Source organism: Sinohyriopsis cumingii, chromosome 19 (assembly GCF_028554795.1).
Source record: "Sinohyriopsis cumingii isolate HCF-2022 chromosome 19, ASM2855479v2, whole genome shotgun sequence".
Taxonomy (NCBI): domain Eukaryota; kingdom Metazoa; phylum Mollusca; class Bivalvia; order Unionida; family Unionidae; genus Sinohyriopsis; species Sinohyriopsis cumingii.
Window position 1 is genome coordinate 24281508 of NC_142979.1, and position 19616 is coordinate 24301123.

General features: G+C 33.0%; 1 protein-coding gene across 2 annotated transcripts in view; it reads right to left on the minus strand.

Moving 5' to 3' along the window:
- Positions 1 to 783: 783 nt before the first annotated feature.
- LOC149775294 (coiled-coil domain-containing protein 42 homolog) overlaps positions 784 to 19616 on the minus strand; it is a 48944-nt gene continuing 30111 nt past the window's right edge. Inside the window, exon 9 of one of the 2 annotated variants that reach the window (XM_089942932.1) lies at positions 784 to 5219. In XM_089942932.1, coding sequence (XP_089799058.1) covers positions 5124 to 5219 — 96 coding nt within the window. In that variant the 3' untranslated portion in view covers positions 784 to 5123. Of the gene's footprint in view, positions 8434 to 19616 lie in introns of both variants that reach the window. The other variant, XM_089942931.1, reaches the window with a different exon arrangement.

Consider the following 19616-nt stretch of genomic DNA (forward strand, 5'->3'; position numbering starts at 1 on the left):
ACGGGTACAGTGTCACCCGTCCTTAACAAATGGGATTTGGACATCTGCTCATTATGGATTGATTTTCAATAGTACAACTGTATATTTTCTTTTGTATCATTTTATATCAGTTTTGAACTGTTCATAATGGACAAAATGAGTTAGTCCATCGAGTGTCTGCTAAAAATAGTATGCTTTGTAACATGGTTTTAGATCAATAAGCTAAGCTATGACATGAATATACTTTTTCCCATTTTTTGCAATGAAAGTTGCTATGGCAACAATATAAGATGTCTGGAAAAAAAATTCTGCAAAATCAAAATTACACGAGCCAGGATGACCACACCAAATTTTTCAGGAAACTATTCCTTTTGTCTGCAATTACGGTAGGTAAAACAATCCACATTTAAAGGAAGTAAATGAGAAATTGGTAGAGATTGGAAACAGACATTTAAGAACCAATACTTCTCATTTACATAGTATTACATGTGCATTTTATCAATCATTATAGCTCTTGTTAAACAACAATAAGTAGATGTTCACGGAAATGTTAAAGTATAAAGATGTAATTTTGATGTTGAAGTAAAAATCCCCAATTCTGGATTATCTATTCATATATTCAGAAATTGTGACTAAAACTCTGGATTGGGCTAGGGTCTTGGCCAAATCTGTTTACGGCCATATTTAGCATACCCATGATTTAATGACCCAAATATAAACTACTTACAGGAATCTACAGACAGTTTACACACACCAAGGTTTGAACTACATGTTGTAGTTCTAACAACATAAAGAAAAATTAAATTGTTGGAAATTGTTAATTTTATTCTGTTTCTGTCATCATAAAACTAAATCCAGTTACATTATCTCATTTAAATTTTGCAATCATTAACAAACACTTAAAAGAAAATGCAACATTGAAAGTCCACATACCAATATAAAACATTACAAACATTGCAAAATGAGTGGAAGAGTGACACCAGTTATCTTAAAAAGAAATATCAACATGTTCAAAGAGCAAGCAACTGAGGAATGGGCATGTACTAGTAATACAATTGACATCTGTATTATATGAAACATCAGAGAAAGCAAAATTACTGAGGTATGGCTGCCCAGAAATCTAAGACATCGGGCCAAAACATCTTTGTGAACACTTGTGTAATACTTAGTTTTCAAACTATCAGCACAACCTCTCTCCCTCACCATTTAAACAGTGACTGTCTTCAACAATGTTTTAAACTTTTGATAAAATGAAGAAAAGATAACAAAAATATTTTTACAAAATTTTAAAAAAGCCCAATAACCTCAAGGCATATTCTAGCAAGATAATCAATATAGCAAAGCAATGTATGTCATTTTAATTTAAACATGCACATGTACAAGAACAGACATCCAATAATCCGTAAAGGATTTGTTTGAATGTTAAATTTCTTTGACAGACTTATACACATGTCCAATGACAGACTAGTATACATGTCCTTTGACAGACTAGTCTACATGTCCTTTTTTCAGACTTATATACATGTCCTTTGACAGACTTGTACACATGTCCAATGACATACTTATATACATGTCCAATCAAGATTCATCTAGTGATGACATACCCTCCTGGTCCATAGCTTATGTAAAGACTCCTATTATTACACATAAACATAGGAAAGTTTTCACAGTGCACATTTTTATTCATAGATCACTTCCTGCTTTGAATCCTGGAAGAAATGGGGAGGGAGCGATGGTGAGTTGTGTCCTGATGTAAATATAACTGTATAAGCATATGCCACAGTAAAGACCCCATATTTCTAACCTGGAAGGGCACATACCTGCCCATATTGAAGGAGGTACACCCCAAGCTACTAGGCTTTGAATTCATACAGATTTCAAGGCAGATACAAAATAATTACTCCAAACTTTAATGTAAAATAACCCAAAACCTATTGGTGAAGCATGTATGAAATTTTCAACTCGGGCTAATTTAAATTTCTTTTGTGAAAGCTTTCACTTTCATGGACTTATCATTTCTAATGGTTCAAGTTTTGTGTACATGGATGAAAAGTTTTATGGAACCAAGTTCTGGACCCTTAATTTGCAAGTCACTGTACAAAATATCTACAATCCAATAACATTCATGTCCATTAAATTCCATTTATCATACAATCACCTGTAACAATATACGAGTTATAACAATACACACTGCTTGCACTCTTACATACTTTTTTATCTTATGCATCAACTGTTATAATACTGGGATATCATTCTGTCTTAATATTTCCACCTTAAATTTTTTAAAATATATCTATTAAAAAATTCATGATTATTTTCATTCTATACTTTTTGTACAGAAAGTTTTCTTTTCTTTTTGCAAGTCTGCAAATTGTAGGAACTAAAGAAAATTATATTGGATATCTTCACCTTTAGTTAATTTTACCCAAAAATATAAATAAAAACTGTACAAAAATTAAAATAGAATACATTATGTAGTTATAATTTATAACATAGGGTACAGTATGTAGTTATAATTTATAACATAGGGTACAGTATGTAGTTATAATTTATAACATAGGGTACAGTATGTAGTTACAGTGTCCCTCAGATCAATTAGATCTAGAGATTACTCACAGCATTTTGGGGCTTACAAACGAAATCGATTTTGAGCAAGTGGCTACAGGAACCAAAAATCTCAGTGGTTAAAAATTCTCTAAAAATCAACTCTACCAGTCTAGAATTTTTATTTTAGATTGGCTAAAATTTTTATTCATTCAAAATAAACTCTTACTTACCCTGTAATTATACAAATACCAGAGTTGATTATGTTGGTGATCTAATTATGATTGTGTGAAAAACTGCTTTCAAAAACTTATCATGTGAGCCAAGTTCTAATACCAAGTAGTAGTAACTGCAAGGTGAGCACTATCTGGTCTCTGGTGAGAACAAAGCGCTTGTATGAGCTTGATCAAAAAAAAAAAAGAAAAAAAAAGTGAAAACAACTTCCAACAGAAAGAATGGGCTTTCAATGAAGAAAGTCTGCAGTATTCTTGATAGAACAGCCTTTCCTTTGGAGAAAAACACTAGTTAGCCCTAAACTAGGACCTGCCTGATTGTTTGGAAATTTTCTCTGGCCAAATTGGGACAGTGAAATTTCAACCCCTGAATCACCAAAACTTTGATAATAATGACTACAAAATTAACCCAAGACAAAGATTTTGACTTTAAGACGAAGTTCAAAATTAATAATAATAATAATAATAATAAAGTCTTTATTTTATGAGGGTAAGACAATTAGTACAAAACTAATATCCATCAATGCCCTCAATTATTTACACATGTACATGCAAAAATATTACAAGCAAATATATTAAATGCAGGAGGGAAACAAGAATTATGCATGAAAAATATTAGGGATTATAGTAAAAAGAAACAGTGATGAATGGACTCAGTACACAAAGCATCATCCATAAAAACATGCATGATTACAAACATTTCCACACACACACAAATACTTAAACGTACAGAAAGACTTTTACATAATATATACATATAGTGTATAAATAAAACTAAATTTGCTAAAACCTGCTTCAGACATCTTGATTGCATCAAACAAACATGTTGAGGAAGGTACTGACAATGTTTCTTTAACATGTTTAGGTACACAGTTCCAAATGACTCAAGAGACCCAGCAATGAGGTTTCAAAAACATTCTCATGCTCAAATTTAGACTACACTGAAAATCCTAGCCCCATATTCTAAAACATACTGAGCATGAATTAACTCAGCTCACAAACAAAACATCAAAATTAGATATTATACCTGTGTGTGAAATTTAGCAGTGTCACAGAGAGAGAGAGACTAGAGATGAAATAATTCTGCAAGTTTGATGATTTCTACCTGACACTATTTAAAGATTTTGCCTGTCAAAGATTTGTGACTGTGCTTGTGCTAAACAAGTTTTGAGAATATGGGGCCTGATGACTGACTTACTATTATCCAAGCACCAGCCATATGACCAATCAAAATGATTAGAAAATACACAGCCTGGCAATTGATTGGCTATTATAATCCAAGCACTGACCAATCAAGAAGTGTGGCAGATACAGGGCCTAATGATTAACCTAAGCTATAACCAATCAGACATTTGAATATTACCCAAGTCTATTTGACTATGAGAAAGTTTTAAACTGCCTGACTAGGTCTGAAAAATTCAACTTCATAGACTTATTGGTTTTCTATTTTTGCCATATTTTCTTATAACATTTGCCCAAATGCAAACTGCATGGTCCCGAATATGAAACTGCATTATGTTCTAGGAGATCAAGTCCATGGTTTTTATTACCCTTATAACTGCATTTGCATCATTTGATAAATGAAGGGAAGATTTCTACTGGTAAGAGCATAATCATGTGATCAGACTCAATTGCATATATTTTTGTATATTTGAAGCAAAGAATGTGGTACAATGTGATAGTAAATTTGGGTCCAGCACCATTTACTTCAGGGAGGACATTATGAATGGGTGAAATGCAGTACATTGCCAAACTGAACAGTGATGTTACAGTACTTCATCACCATAAGGTCCTTCATAATAACACAGTTCTTGTTATAAGGCAGGCATAGTTATGGATTCCATGTCATTAATGGCAGTAAAATTATAACTATCCAGTATTTCATTATAAAACATCTATAAATTCCCTCATTATAACATGATTACTGTTGCAAGGTAGGTATGGTCATATATCCCATGTCATTAATGGCAGTAAAATGATTTTTATCCGGTATTTTGTTATAAGGCAGCTTCAATATAAGGTGGTATAATCTATGACTCCCATAGTCAGTGTTATAATGAGGTAGTACTGTATCATGGGCTTCATTATAAGGCAGTCTGATTAAACAGTGGTATACTCAATGACTCAAATGGACAGTGTTATAATATGTAGTACTGTATAATGGGCTTCATTATAAGACAGTCTCATTAAAAAGTGGTATACTCAATGACTCAAATGGACAGTGTTATAATGAGGGAGTACTGTGTCAGTTTCTTTGTAACAAGGTAGTCTCAAATATAAAGCAGTATAATCTATGACACCCATGGTCAGTGTTAGAATTAGTGAGTACTGGGTATGATGACTGTGGTTGACATTTACAGTGATTAATTAACTTGAGGAAGGAGGAATGTATGAAGTTCCAGACAGCTCCATTCGCTTGATATCATTGGAAATCTGTGTCAAGTCTTGAATAAACATTCGGATCTGCAACAACAGAGATCAGTGATGTAAAATACAAATTTATATACCAAACATTTCAGTACATGAGATTCTATGAATTTAGTGTCACCCTATTTCAAGGTGTACCAATCTGCATGGATTTTGTGCTGCTCAAACTGCAGATTCAAGACCAAAAAGGTGTCTTCAAAGAAAACAGACACCCAATGCCAACTCCTGAATTTAATTACCCATGGGCTGGTCATTTTCTTTCCCTTTCTTTGTTACAAAATCATGGAAATAGATATTCATCAAAATAACTGACCTACAGTAGTTCTAACTGCCATTTTGATTTATATCCCCCCAAAAGTGGCCACTTTCATTTTGTTTCAACTTCCACATGATTAATATTAATGAAAGTAGGTTTTTTGTGTATAGCTGAAGACTAAAACTAAAGTAATACCAACAGAACATATATCTTATTTGGATGTAATATTTACAAAGGCTCTCATATGCAAAAACCCCTCTTTCATATAAATCCTGCATTAAACTCCTTTTTAAGCAACTTTTTGATTGTAGTCTGGCTCAATGAAGGGAATTGTGTGTTGAAACCCATGTTAAAACACTTGAATTTTCATGAAACTTACCATTATGCGCCCGAAGTCTCGTTACCAATTACCCCTGAGGATAAAATCAGTGGCAAAAGTGGAACTTACATTTGTTTTATTCACTGCAAACACCGTTACAGAGAATGCACCTCCAAAGATTAGAGCTTGTAACATTATCAAAGGGAGCTAACTCTTCTAATTTGTATACACTTGATGGTGACATTTTGCTCTAATGATGTCATGACATCATTGGTGTGCACTTGCTGTGATGAAATTAACATAATGAAATTTACACCAAATAATCTATTAAGTAAACAGTACTGTTATTAAGTCAAACTTAGCAATTAATAGTACACATATCACTAATTAAAGATAAACCAAATCGGGGCAGATAAAAAATTTTTTAAAGGGAAATAAATGTGAATATAAATGACATAAAAACAAACAAATTACCGTTATCACCTTTGTGATCTGCACATTTATGTGACTTTTGACTCTTCGACTATAATCATTAATTTCAGGGTAAATTAAAAAATTATAAGTAATTACAATATTTCTGTATCAAAGTAATTTCTATACTTTCAAATTTTGACAATTTGTAAAGTGTAAAGCGTGCACATTTCATAGATTTAATTGGTGCAAGTACTTTTTAATGTATAGACATGATATATATATATATATATATATATATATATATATATATATATATATATATATATATATATATATATATATAGATCCTGAAATTTTAATAGCTCTTTCCAGACACTCTTCCCCCTCAAAAAAATATATGATAGGCATATATTTGCCAAATTAATACGTACATTTTTTTAAAATGAAATATGAAAAGCTGTGACAAAAGAGAAGACAATAAAATATCTAATTTTTAAATGTACTGGAAATATGTGTAATTTTTGGTTCTAGATATGCTGCTGCTTTAGTGTTGATGTTATCATTTCATGATTAACTGGTTTCCTCTCAAACTAATTATTTATCAAATTTGTTTCATTTGAGAAAACTGGTACAGAATTTCACCCAACAAATGTAATTTAATTTTCATTCAATTGTATTAAAAAATGAATTGATAACTGTTGACAAGCTGACTTGTTACCTAAAACAGCTGTAAAACCTAATTAACATGCATTTCTGGAAAGTCAGATGGTGAATTTGTATCTATTGGGTCCCCAAATAAGTCTTGGAAGATGGTAATAGAGTTAGCTGTTGTAACTAGTATTTGTTTTCTTGATTCTGGTCAGGATTTGTATTTTGCTCTAATGATGTCATGTGTTGAAACACCCCTGACATAAACCACATGACATAAGGGACTGATCTAATGTTTACTAATATCGACCCTGGGACAATCATTCAGTTAAAGGGTATTTGATAAATCCAGAAGATAAACTTTAGACACATCTTTTGTCTCATGTTTTGTGGTTATAGAGTGTCTAGACAATTGGAAATTATACTGACCAAACAAGCTTAGTGGATGACACTTCTATTGATTGTTCTACAAAAAAAAATTGTACATTAGGCCTATCCACCTTTCTGAATTAATCTAAGTTGGTAACAATGTATGGTCGAAATTCATTTGGATATGTACAAGTCCTTGTCTTCACTTTAATTCTCGTATTGGCTCTATTTTCATCTAGGACCAACCATTTATACAGCAAATGTTTCAGTGAAAATTCTTCATTAACTTTCTGTTCAGGAAAATCCATACTCATATAAGTCTTTTCCAAATGAGTAGTGACAAGGTTTTTAAGATGGTACTATTTCAGACATGTTGGAGGTCGACTGGACAATTTTCATTTATGTCCAGCTAGACAGTATGAGAAATCTTTAAGTGAAAACCCCAAGTGGATAAGAAAGCAATATCAAGATTTTCAATATGCCTGCCATGGTGGACAAACTGGACATCCAAGGAATACCATTGTTATTTAGGATCTGCATGCAATATATATATATATTGGGATATATCTGTGTCTCGTGTTTCTAGACAATCCTCCCAGTAGTTTAGGAGAAGCAGCAATGAAAACTTGTGCTAACAGATGCCAGATGGAATCGGACAAAAGACAAGACATCACATACACTCGTAAAATCTTTAACCTGTAAAGCTAAATTAAACCCCACAGAAAAACATGTACACTAATAATTGATTCCCTAGAAATGAAAAAAATATAATGTGAAGTGCATGTGACAGGTGGAGGGATTATGTAAGCACCTTAACTGTGTAGTAAAATTATATCTAAGCAGGAGGCAACAATGTGATAACAAGCTCTGGTTAGTATTTTTTTGTTTCCATTAAACTGCTTGATCCTTCTCTCAAAATTTAATTTTTTTCCCCCCTTTCTTCAGGCACAAGCCCTGAGAAAGACGAGTTAAAACTGCATTCACATATTCAAATATAAAAATCCAAAATGCTCGACAATTTAAAATTTTGTTCTTGGAGCTGACTAGCATGCAGGTTTGACCAAGTGGATGAGGTATCAATTGGTCGGTTGGCAGAGGTGAGTACTCCTGTTTGTTCAAATGTGTGTGTGCCTGGTAGGTTAGCTGGAGGACATTGCAGTGGCAGTTGTGGTCTGAGCAGTTGTGTCTTGCTGCCTGCTTAGTTCTCTAACAATGTCACGCAGATCTTCTAAAAACATTTGAATCTGAAAGAGAGTAAGGAAAAAAAAAAACCAGATGAGTCATGAAAATTATCAAAAGATATGTATAATTTTGAAAACAAAAAGAGTGGTATGGATTTTTAAAAATAAATATTAAAAAGCAGATTTGGTGTTTCTTTTAACATTACTTGTACCAAAATATGCTGAACAACCTAAGGCTAAGTGATTGAGAATTTATAACAAAGGAAATATAAATATACATGATGAAATTGTAAAGTTATCATGCTACTGCTCAGCCCTTTGCATATTCTCAAGTACTTTTTGAACCTCTGCAAACTTCTTGAGTGTCTTCTGTGAAATGGTTCTTGCAAAAGCTCTCATCCTAATGACAAGAGGTTGTTGTTATTGAACATTGTTCTCAGGCTCAAAATTCACACCATATCTAGAAAGCAGGAATAATAGAGAAAAAAGATGGCAGAACATAAAGAATGTGATCGGTCATGTTTGTTATTCTCAGGTTAATTCTAGGTTCCTGAACAATTTAAAATGCAAACGTATGAGACCATATTCTTGGCTTCTGAGTGATAATCCAAAAACTGATCACAAAACATGACCCCTGTTTCTTTATAGGTAACATGGAGCTCATCTTTTCTTTTTCTATCATTCTGAATAGAATATCATAATTATTCAACTGCTGACTGCAAGCCTGGAAAAATTTAACATTTTTGTCTGCATATCTTTTATTATTTCTTTTTCTTAAAATTACGCAAACAAAATTTCAACGAGTTTCACTTCTTAATGAAAATAGTACAATATCTACATGCAAATATCATGATATACTTTCTCAATAGTATAGTACAGTATCTACATGCAAGTTTCATGATATACTTTCTCAATAGTACAATATCTACATGCAAATATCAGGATATAGTTTCTCAATAGTACAATATCTACATGCAAGTATCATGATATACTCTCTCAATAGTACAATATCTACATGCAAATATCAGGATATTGTTTCTCCAAACCATGCAATTTAAGAGAATATCCCAACCATACAGTTTGAAAGATTCAGAATCTAGCAGAGCCTAAAATTTCTATATAAGCCAGAAGCACTAAGGTGTACTGTTTTTAACATTTTTATAAATCAATACTAACCTTTACATTTGCAACTTGTTCTTTCCGGCTGGTATTTCTGGCTGATTGTTTTGGACTGGTTATTTGATGAATTATTCTTAGTTTATTAATTGTGTGCAGGATTAACTATGTGTTACACTTAAGGACTGAGGGAGGTGAGTTACTGGGAAGTGCATATCTAAGAAGCATATTCAAGTATACAAAGCATTGTTATTACTAAAGCTTACTTTAAATGTGTCTAGCTTTTCACAAGTTAACTTTAAAAGGAAGAAAGTATGCATCTGCTCAGAATAAAAGCATCAAACCTGTGAATAATGACTATGTAAGGGACAAGATAAAAGTCTCATAATGAACATGTGTAAGCATGTAAGTTTGTGTTGATATGTACATAAACAGTACCAGTTATACTTTGTTGTTACATATGTTGATTTAGATATAAATAGCCCCTGTCATACTAGGTGTTGATCTAGATACAAACAGTACCTGTGATACTTGGTCTTTACACATCTGTTATACTTTATCTTTACACATGTGTTGATCTAGATATAAACAGTACTTGTTATACTTGATCTTTACACAAATGTTGATCTAGATATAAATAGTATCTGTTATACTTAATCTTTACACACACATATTGATCTGTATATAAATGATATATATTATATTCAATTTTTACATGCAGGTATCGATCTGTGTATAAACAGAAACTATTATACCTAATCTATATAAACAGGTGGTCTTTACACTGGTGGTCACTAAAGCAGGTTTGACTGCTATTTAATATGGACTAAAAAATTGACAATTACATATTTTTTTCCAATGTTAAAAAAATGGATATGCACAAATCAATTTCAGTCATTTTTATCTCAAATGTAAACACTGACACCTTTCCAGCAATATTTTATTATACCATATGTACTCAATTATAAGTCAAGTCTAGCTGCAAACAACATATACCTGATCTGCTGTCACATAGTGTGCTGGCATATCATGATCTGTGTTGTTTGATCTACTGATTCATTCCTAACAAACTGCATAGACTCAGATCTGCCTGTACACTGTGAGATGGCAGATATTGGTCCGTGCAGTTGCAGTTGGACTCAACTTGGCAGTGAGTAAATATGGCAGTGGTATGTCAAACAAACTGATTTCAAATTGGACAAAGACTCTAATCTGATATTTCCAAATCCAAAACTTTGATTTCAATGATTAATCAACAAAAGTGATATTACGCCAAATATTAAATTGAAAAAATGGCATCTTTATAAGATTTAATTAAGGAATTTTCTTTTTAAAAAATCATTTATGACTCAAAATTGCAATCTATAAATTCCAGGAACATTATGTTTCAAAGACTGAAGAACCCCGGTTTACTTGATCAAAACTAGACACAAATATCTTGCATGCACATGAATGATACCCAGCAAATAATTCTGAATAGACTGGTCTATCATCAAACACCCCAATACATATGCCAGATTTTACAGTCCCCAAAGCTTATGCTGCATAACTATGCTTCCAAAAGACAACTAGACAAAAGTAAAAGATAATAGGTGTTTACTGTATATACCAATGGATACCATATCAGTGTTCACTGGATATACCACTGGATACTATACACTTGATTGTTGTCAAACAACATAGATCCTGATTTGCAAAGTTACAATATTCACCCACTCATAAAAGTAAAGGTTTACATATGGTTTACACTCCAAAGTAGACTGAACTGTACAGATCCTGACATGGAAATCTTAAATCTCTTGACCTGAAGCTTATAGATGAATTACTGTTTTGACCAATCACAAATAATGTTACATCTGAAATGTTGTTTCTGACTGGCTGATAGTGAAAACTTAAGCTCAAGCTCAGAGTTGAATGATCTCCAGACTTGTTCCTAATTTAACCAACATAAGTTCAGTCTAAACTTAAGAAATTTGATTGATCAGTGTAATATCAGACATAAATTTCAGCCAATCAATAGATCACTGGATTCAAGACTTAAATTTAAAAGTACAGTCTTTAAGTGAAATCCAGGCCTGATATGTCACCACATGGCTTCTAGATTTGGATCTATGGCAGGTAGAAAGTCAATGTATATAAATTTATTGTATTCAGCTAACCATGAATAAAGATTTTATCCTGCTCATGAATCGACCAAACAGAAGTTGTGCATTTATCATGCCATAAATAAAGGTACCATATTCATCCATAAGAATTTGTTTTGAATCAACAGGGTGTGAAGAGACAAGGTTTTTTTAAAGCACTGTGAGTTGATCTTGATAAAAAATATCTACAAAAGTGCACAAATTAAAACAGCTGGATTAAAACATACTTTTAATTACTGATAAGGACAAAATCTTAATTGATAGTTAACTTGGGCTCATATCATTTATAAGTCATCACTAATTATGGTTTTATTAGCTAGTCTGACTTTTTCCAATCCAACAATGACTTAATGAATTGTTCTCTCATGCATAGTTTTCCCAAGCAAGGATGGCAGTGTGCTGACATTTATGAAAGAGTCTGTGTTATAAAACTTTAGTGTTAATAACAGAATTTTACATGTTTTCTTATTTTCAAACATTTGCTGAAGCATTGGGAAAGAGTTTAAACTTTAAGATTCCAAATTTTCCCCAACTATTTAAGCATAAAGTACATAAACACAGGAAAGGTTATATCACCACAACATAAACTGAGTAAAGTGCCTTGTTCAGAAGCACACAACATACAGCAATCCAGTCTGTTACTGGCAGGACCTGAACATGCCCTTTTAGTCACAGGTCCAGGATGCTCAACACTAAGCCAAAATTAAACAAGAGTACCATTTCATATGCTTGCCCTATGTTTAACAGTTTACTATGTAGGTACATGGTTGACTCTCAAGATTATTCACCTAATGGGTCTCAATAACCTTGACGATTGGTAAATATGCATTCATTAACTAAACTTACTTTGCAAAATCCATTATGTCATTTCTGACATTCAGACACCAAAATCTACAGGTTTCTTAGCTTAATTGCAGAGAGTCTGGTCAAGGAACTTCCACTAGAGCTCAAGTTACTGTCCTAAACCCATTTTTCTTTGAGACACAGTGATTCTTGACCTTTTAATCCACAATCAACAGGCCTCTACTTAGTCCAAGTGGAAGCCCTCAAATAAATTTGCTCATGGTACATAGTCAATAACTAAAGTAATTATGCTAAAAGCATCTGTTTCATTTCAGTCACAGTGACCTTGACTTTTGTTTGACCCCAATACAGTAGGATTTTTTTCTTTCCCAAAATGTATGGCATCCACAAAATTTAGTAAAAACACATGTTAAGAACTGAATTTTGAGCAGAAACCATTTTCATAGTTCAAAGTGACCATAACATTTTGAACTTTTAAAATCAAAATCATTAAGTTTCTTGTCAAAGAGCAAGCCAGCCACAAACTCTGATTTAGGTCTGTGATGTAGAAATAATGTTATTATGCAAGAAACCATTTTTCTTCTTTCAGTCACAGCGGCCTTGACCAGTGGCATAGCAACTGCCCAAGTGTGGGGTGGGGCATCAAGGCACAGCAGAAACCCAAAATTCTCATCATCTCACTTGTTTTTAATGGGAAGGGACCCCATAATTAAAGGGGGGCACAAGTTTCTTGCTATGCCACTGACCTTGATTTTTGACTTGAAGGTCAATAGGCTGACTTCCCTACCCAAGTGCAAGCCAGCCACAAAGTTTGGTCATGATCAATCTATAACTAAAGTTACTGTGTAGAAAATAAAGGTAACCAATGGTAGAAATGAAATCAACATAGCAATATGCTACACCTATTTGGTGGGAATATAACAAGAGTTGTACAAAAAGCACCATATATAAAGGGCCCAGTGACATCCTATGGGTAAATGGCACCTGGGGTGACTATGAAGGCCCAAAGATTTTTGGTGTCCAGGACCTCTGGTGCCCATGGTATGGGTGCCCAAGGCCTCTGAAGCCTGAGGCAACTGCCCCATCCACACTGTTAGTATGCTACTGAAAGTGCTAATGCCAAATCAAATGTCAGAATAAAAGTGGCATCAGAAAACCTCATGCCAGAACAAAGCTTAATCATGTAATAATATTTGACCTAATCCTCACTATGATTTACTTAATATGCTTCATAAATAAGAAGAACATAAAATATTTGGTGTCAAATACATTATGACTTTCACTTGCATAAAACAGACTCTGCCTGTATCATGCCAAACACTGCAACATCATAGCTTAATGTGGAGTGTAAACACCAAGAACTGATGGCATGAAGCCGATTATCTATCTTTAATACTCAATCTTACTAAAGCAAATTGAAAATTAAAGCAAACTATCTAAAGATCTACAATATATAAACTGTACTTAGCTACTGTACATGCCATGCAATAATGTCAGAGCTCTAGATAAGAATTTGATACTTTGCGTAAATTAGTTACCCTGGTTTGGAACTAACTTTGTAAGTTTAAATTTGATAGGTTATTTTTTTAAACAGCCTAAAATGAAACTTACAAGCCAGGCTGACTCTTATCCAGCAAGACATTAATCATGCCTTTTGGAATGTGTCAAACTGCTGTGTCACCAAGACTAAATCAGAGTATGTTTGATTATGGTGGTGCTGACTACAGTTTTGTATTTTGCATAGGGTTAGAATTTTAAAGAGAAAGAATTTCCCTGGGTTTCCTCACTGGTTATACTGGCTATTTAAAAAAGACCATGTAAATCTTAGGTATTGTTCAAAGAACCTTTAATTCCCTTTATGTTGGTGTATGATTGATGGGTGTAATATGGGTTATAGAGTATACAGCTTGGCATTACTCCAGATTTGCACCTTTCAAAACTAGCTCTGCTATTGTCATTTTTGCCTTCCTTAACTTCTGAGGTAAATTGTAAAAAAAAAGAGCCAATAACTTTTTGACATTTATATATGTAGTAATTCATCCATTGCACTGCCAGAAGCTGGTATTGTCTAGTTGGCCAACATTCATTTTCCCTAGTTTAATAGGTGCTAAAGATAGTGTACTTTAGACTACTTTAGGCTGATTTTTTTTAGCATAAGGGAGCAGTCATTTTAGTTAGCAGCTTAGATCATGTACAATTTCCATAAGTACAATATCCAAAGAAATGTCAGCCACATTACATCAAAGTAGCATAGAGGTATGCCAAAATTCTCTCCAATGTGCATGTTTTAAATGTAAACAACTTCACCATACACACATCACTCTCTCAAAAGTATATAAAAACTGACGAGTGCCCCCATATGGCTCTGTTTGAGTAAGTATTTTCACAGTGATGATGTACTGTCATTTAAAATGTGCATGAAATATCTAGAACTTGTTCTACAAGTAGTTTATATCGATTGAATCTATTACATTAAAAAGATCAGACTCTGCTTGCAGCAGGAGTACCTAATAATGTGGCAATGCCAATGAAGCTCATGTTGATAAGAATCTAGACTGGGGTCTAATAATGTGGCAATGCCAATTGGAGTTCATGTTGATGAGAATCTAGACTGGTCTAATAATGTGGCAATGCCAATGGGAGTTCATGTTGATGAGAATCTAGACTGGTCTAATAATGTGGCAATTTCAATGGGAGTTCATGTTGATGAGAATCTAGACTGGTCTAATAATGTGGCAGTTCCAATGAAGCTCAAGTTGATGAGAACCTAGACTGGTCTAATAATGTGGCAATGCCAACGAAGCTCATGTTGATAAGAATCTAGAGTGGTCTAATAATGTGGCAATTCCAATGAGAGTTCATGTTGATGAGAATCTAGACTGGTCTAATAATGTGGCAATGCCAATGGGAATTCATGTTGATGAGAATCTAGACTGGTCTAATAATGGGGCAATTCCAATGGGAGTTCATGTTGATGAGAATCTAGACTGGTCTAATAATGTGGCAATGCCAATGGGACTTCATGTTGATGAGAATCTAGACTGGTCTAATAATGTGGCAATGCCAATGAAGCTCATGTTAATAAGAATCTAGACTAGTCTAATAATGTGGCAATTCCAATGGGAGTTCATGTTGATGAGAATCTAGACTGGTTTAATAATGTGGCAATGCCAATGAAGCTCATGTTAATAAGAATCTAGACTGGTCTAATAATGTGGCAATTCCAATGGGAGTTCATGTTGATGAGAACCTAGAGTGGTCTAATAATGTGGCAGTTCCAATGAAGCTCAAGTTGATGAGAATCTAGACTGGTCTAATAATGTTTCAGTGCCAATGAAGCTCATGTTGATAAGAATCTAGACTGGTCTAATAATGTGGCAATTCCAATGGGAGTTCATGTTGATGAGAATCTAGACTGGTCTAATAATGTGGCAATGCCAATGGGAGTTCATGTTGATGAGAATCTAGACTGGTTTAATGTGGCAATGCCAATGAAGCTCATGTTAATAAGAATCTAGACTGGTCTAATAATGTGGCAATTCCAGTGGGAGTTCATGTTGATGAGAATCTAGACTGGTCCAATAATGTGGCAATGCCAACGTAAGTTCATGTTGATAAGAAGGTAGACTGGTCTAATAATGTGGCAGTTCCAATGGGAGTTCATGCTGATGAGAATCTAGACTGGTCTAATAATGTGGCAATGCCAATGAAGCTCATGTTGATAAGAATCTAGACTGGTCTAATAATGTGGCAATGCCAATGAAGCTCATGTTGATAAGAATCTAGACTGGTCTAATAATGTGGCAATGCCAATGGGAGTTCATGTTGATGAGTATCTAGACTGGTCTAATAATGTGGCAATTCCAATGGGAGTTCATGTTGATCAGAATCTAGACTGGTCTAATAATGTGGCAATGCCAATGGGAGTTCATGTTGATCAGAATCTAGACTGGTCTAATAATGTGGCAATGCCAATGAAGCTCAAGTTGATGAGAATCTAGACTGGTCTAATAATGTGGCAATGCCAATGAAGCTTATGTTGATAAGAATCTGGACTGGTCTAATAATGTGGCAATTCCAATGGGAATCTAGACTGGTCTAATAATGTGGCAATTCCAATGGGAGTTCATGTTGATGAGAATCTAGTTGGTCTAATAATGTGGCAATGCCAATGGGAGTTCATGTTGATAAAAATCTAGAGTGGTCTAATAATGTGGCAATGCCAAAGGGAGTTCATGTTGATAAGAATCTAGACTGGTCTAATAATGTGGCAATGCCAGTTGGAGTTCATGTTGATCAGAATCTAGACTGGTCTAATAATGGGGCAATGCCAATTGGAGTTCATGCTCATAAGAATCTAGACTGGTCTAATAATGTGGCAATTCCAATGGGAGTTCATGCTGATGAGAATCTAGTTGGTCTAATAATGTGGCAATGCCAATTGGAGTTCATGTTGATAAGAATCTAGACTGGTCTAATAATGGGGCAATTCCAATGGGAGTTCATGTTGATGAGAATCTAGACTGGTCTAATAATGTGGCAATGCCAATTGGAGTTCATGTTCATAAGAATCTAGACTGGTCTAATAATGTGGCAATGCCAATGGGAGTTAATTTGATGGGATTCTATATTGGTGAAAACAAATGAAACACATTTGTTTGGTAGTAAGCTCAATAATTTATCTTTTACTGAGGATAAAATGTTATCTAACTATTGGAAATTATTTTACAATACATTCAGTCTTCCTCTTGTGAACTACTGATGAAGAATATGGGTCAATTCAACTGATAGTAATATGGAAACAATCCACAGACTTTGAAAAAGGGCAGCAAGAATTATCCTACATTTACCATTTAATACACCATCTCGATTTCTATTTTTGAAATTTAAATGCCTGAAACTGGAATACAGATTAGCCTACCAATAATCCATATCAATATTGAAAGAAAAAAATGAACGTTTTCCACAATATTTGAATGGTATGTTTCATTTTACATCATAAAGATAGTACCAAGGACTTAAATTTTTAACAACTGATCATTGCAAAACCCCATTTCCCAAAAAAATACCTTTAAAAATTAATTTCTTTAGCACCAAACTCCCCAAAACTATTAGATCAGAAACAAATCTAAATGTCTTTAAAAACAATGTATGATCACTGTGTTGAAAGGCAGATTTTATGGTAGATACTGAAATACATGTACATGCACTCCAATTTAATCTGTTAATGCAGTTCATATATACTTTGTGCATTAATGCCTACTGTATTTAAGCATGGTTTTCTCTTTTATTGTTTCTTTTTGTTTTATATTTACAAAAGTTTGTTCATCTTGAGGACTACAGGAATAATAGTATATTATGACTAACTAAGTTACCTCAATAAATATTATTATTATTATTATTATTATTATTATTATTATTATTATTATTAATATTATTATTATTATTATCATTATTATTATTATTATTATTATTATTATTATTAATTATTATGATGATGATGCTGGGATAAATGATTAAAATTAAATCGTTTCATCCTATTTATGGCATTCAAAATTTTCTTTATGCAATTTTGGTCAATTTGTGAGCATAAAATATGCAAATATGCTGCTTACCATGAGCTCTGAAATTTGTTTTAGAATTGGTAAGGCTAGAAATTTCAATTTTGGACATGCAATGTATAGCTAAGTAAAGCACAATGTTAAAATGTATACAAGCAAGCAGTGATGTCTGATGACGATCCAGGACAGATTTGCTATAAAATACTAAGAAGTAAAAAAATTAGTAAAAAAAGGAGAAAATATAGAAATCCATTATCAATACAAATAATAAAAACAATGTGAAAAATCCTGAGGATCAAATCATTAGGATGCTTTCTTAAAGATCAAATCATCTGGATGCTTTCTTGAAGATGAAATCATTAGGATGCTTTCCTAAAGATCAAATCATCTGGATGCTTTCCTAGGATGCTTTCTTGAAAATCAAATTATTAGGAGGATGCTTTCTTGAAGATCAAATCATTAAGAAGCTTTCTTGAAGATCAAATCATTAGAATGCTTTCTTGAAGATCAAAACATAAGGATGCTTCTTTATGATTATATACTCCAAGAAAACTTGATTTAAAAAAATGTTTTATATCCATTAAATTTAGCAGAGTATAAAATCTGCACATAAGAAACAACATTTTTGGACAGCTCTGCATTTTTCTAAGCAAAATATTAACTAGTAACAGCATTATTTTGTCAATATCAGTTTGAATTTCTTTCTGTAAAATCATCTAGAAGTAACATATATTATAGTCAGATGTAAAATAAATAAGATTACCTTACTGTAACTTTAAAAGTCCCAAGTTACACTGATAATAATAAACTCTGGTTGCGAAAGGTTCTAAAATTTTAAAATATTAAATTATCAAACTGAATGCTTTCATTTGATATTCAAATCTTTGGATTTTGCAGCACCAATAAAATCCATGAAAATTGGTGAATTTACAGTTACTCTATATTTTATTATTGTTATAAAAGTATTTTGAGATATCTGCAAAATACAAAAAATGCTAAAATCTGTTAAAAGAGTTGCATCTCTTCTCATTAACTGAAACAGAACAAAATTGAAATGAGACCCTACAAAAAGACAAAAAGAACATTTATGACAATTGATAAAATATAAAACCTGGATAATACGAAAACATACAAGAATATAACAGTTGCAGAATTTATCTATTATTGCTTTTGTTTAGGATACCAGTACGTTTTTATAGATAACAAACACTATCTCTGAGGTTACGGCCAATCATCTTCAGTTTTGACTGAAGCAATGATCTACAAAAGTAAATGACAAAAGAATTTCCATGTCTTTACTGGCACTCAATAGATTTATGTCTTAACACTTTTAAACAAAGCATCAACTATTATTTAGAATATGGTAGCCCTGTATTTGTGGCTTTTTAGATGCCGGTAAGGCATCTGAAAAGATCAGTCAATAAACATGTTTTATAAAGGTACATATAGTTCATATCCCAGGTAAGTAGCATGACAAATACTTGTACTATATGCATTGGATAAGTGTAGAATCCAATTTCTTCCATGTAACCGATGGAACTAGGTGTTCCTACACCTTTTTTATTCAATATATACATACATGATTTAAACCATATGTTGGGTAAATGTCAAGTGGGGCTAC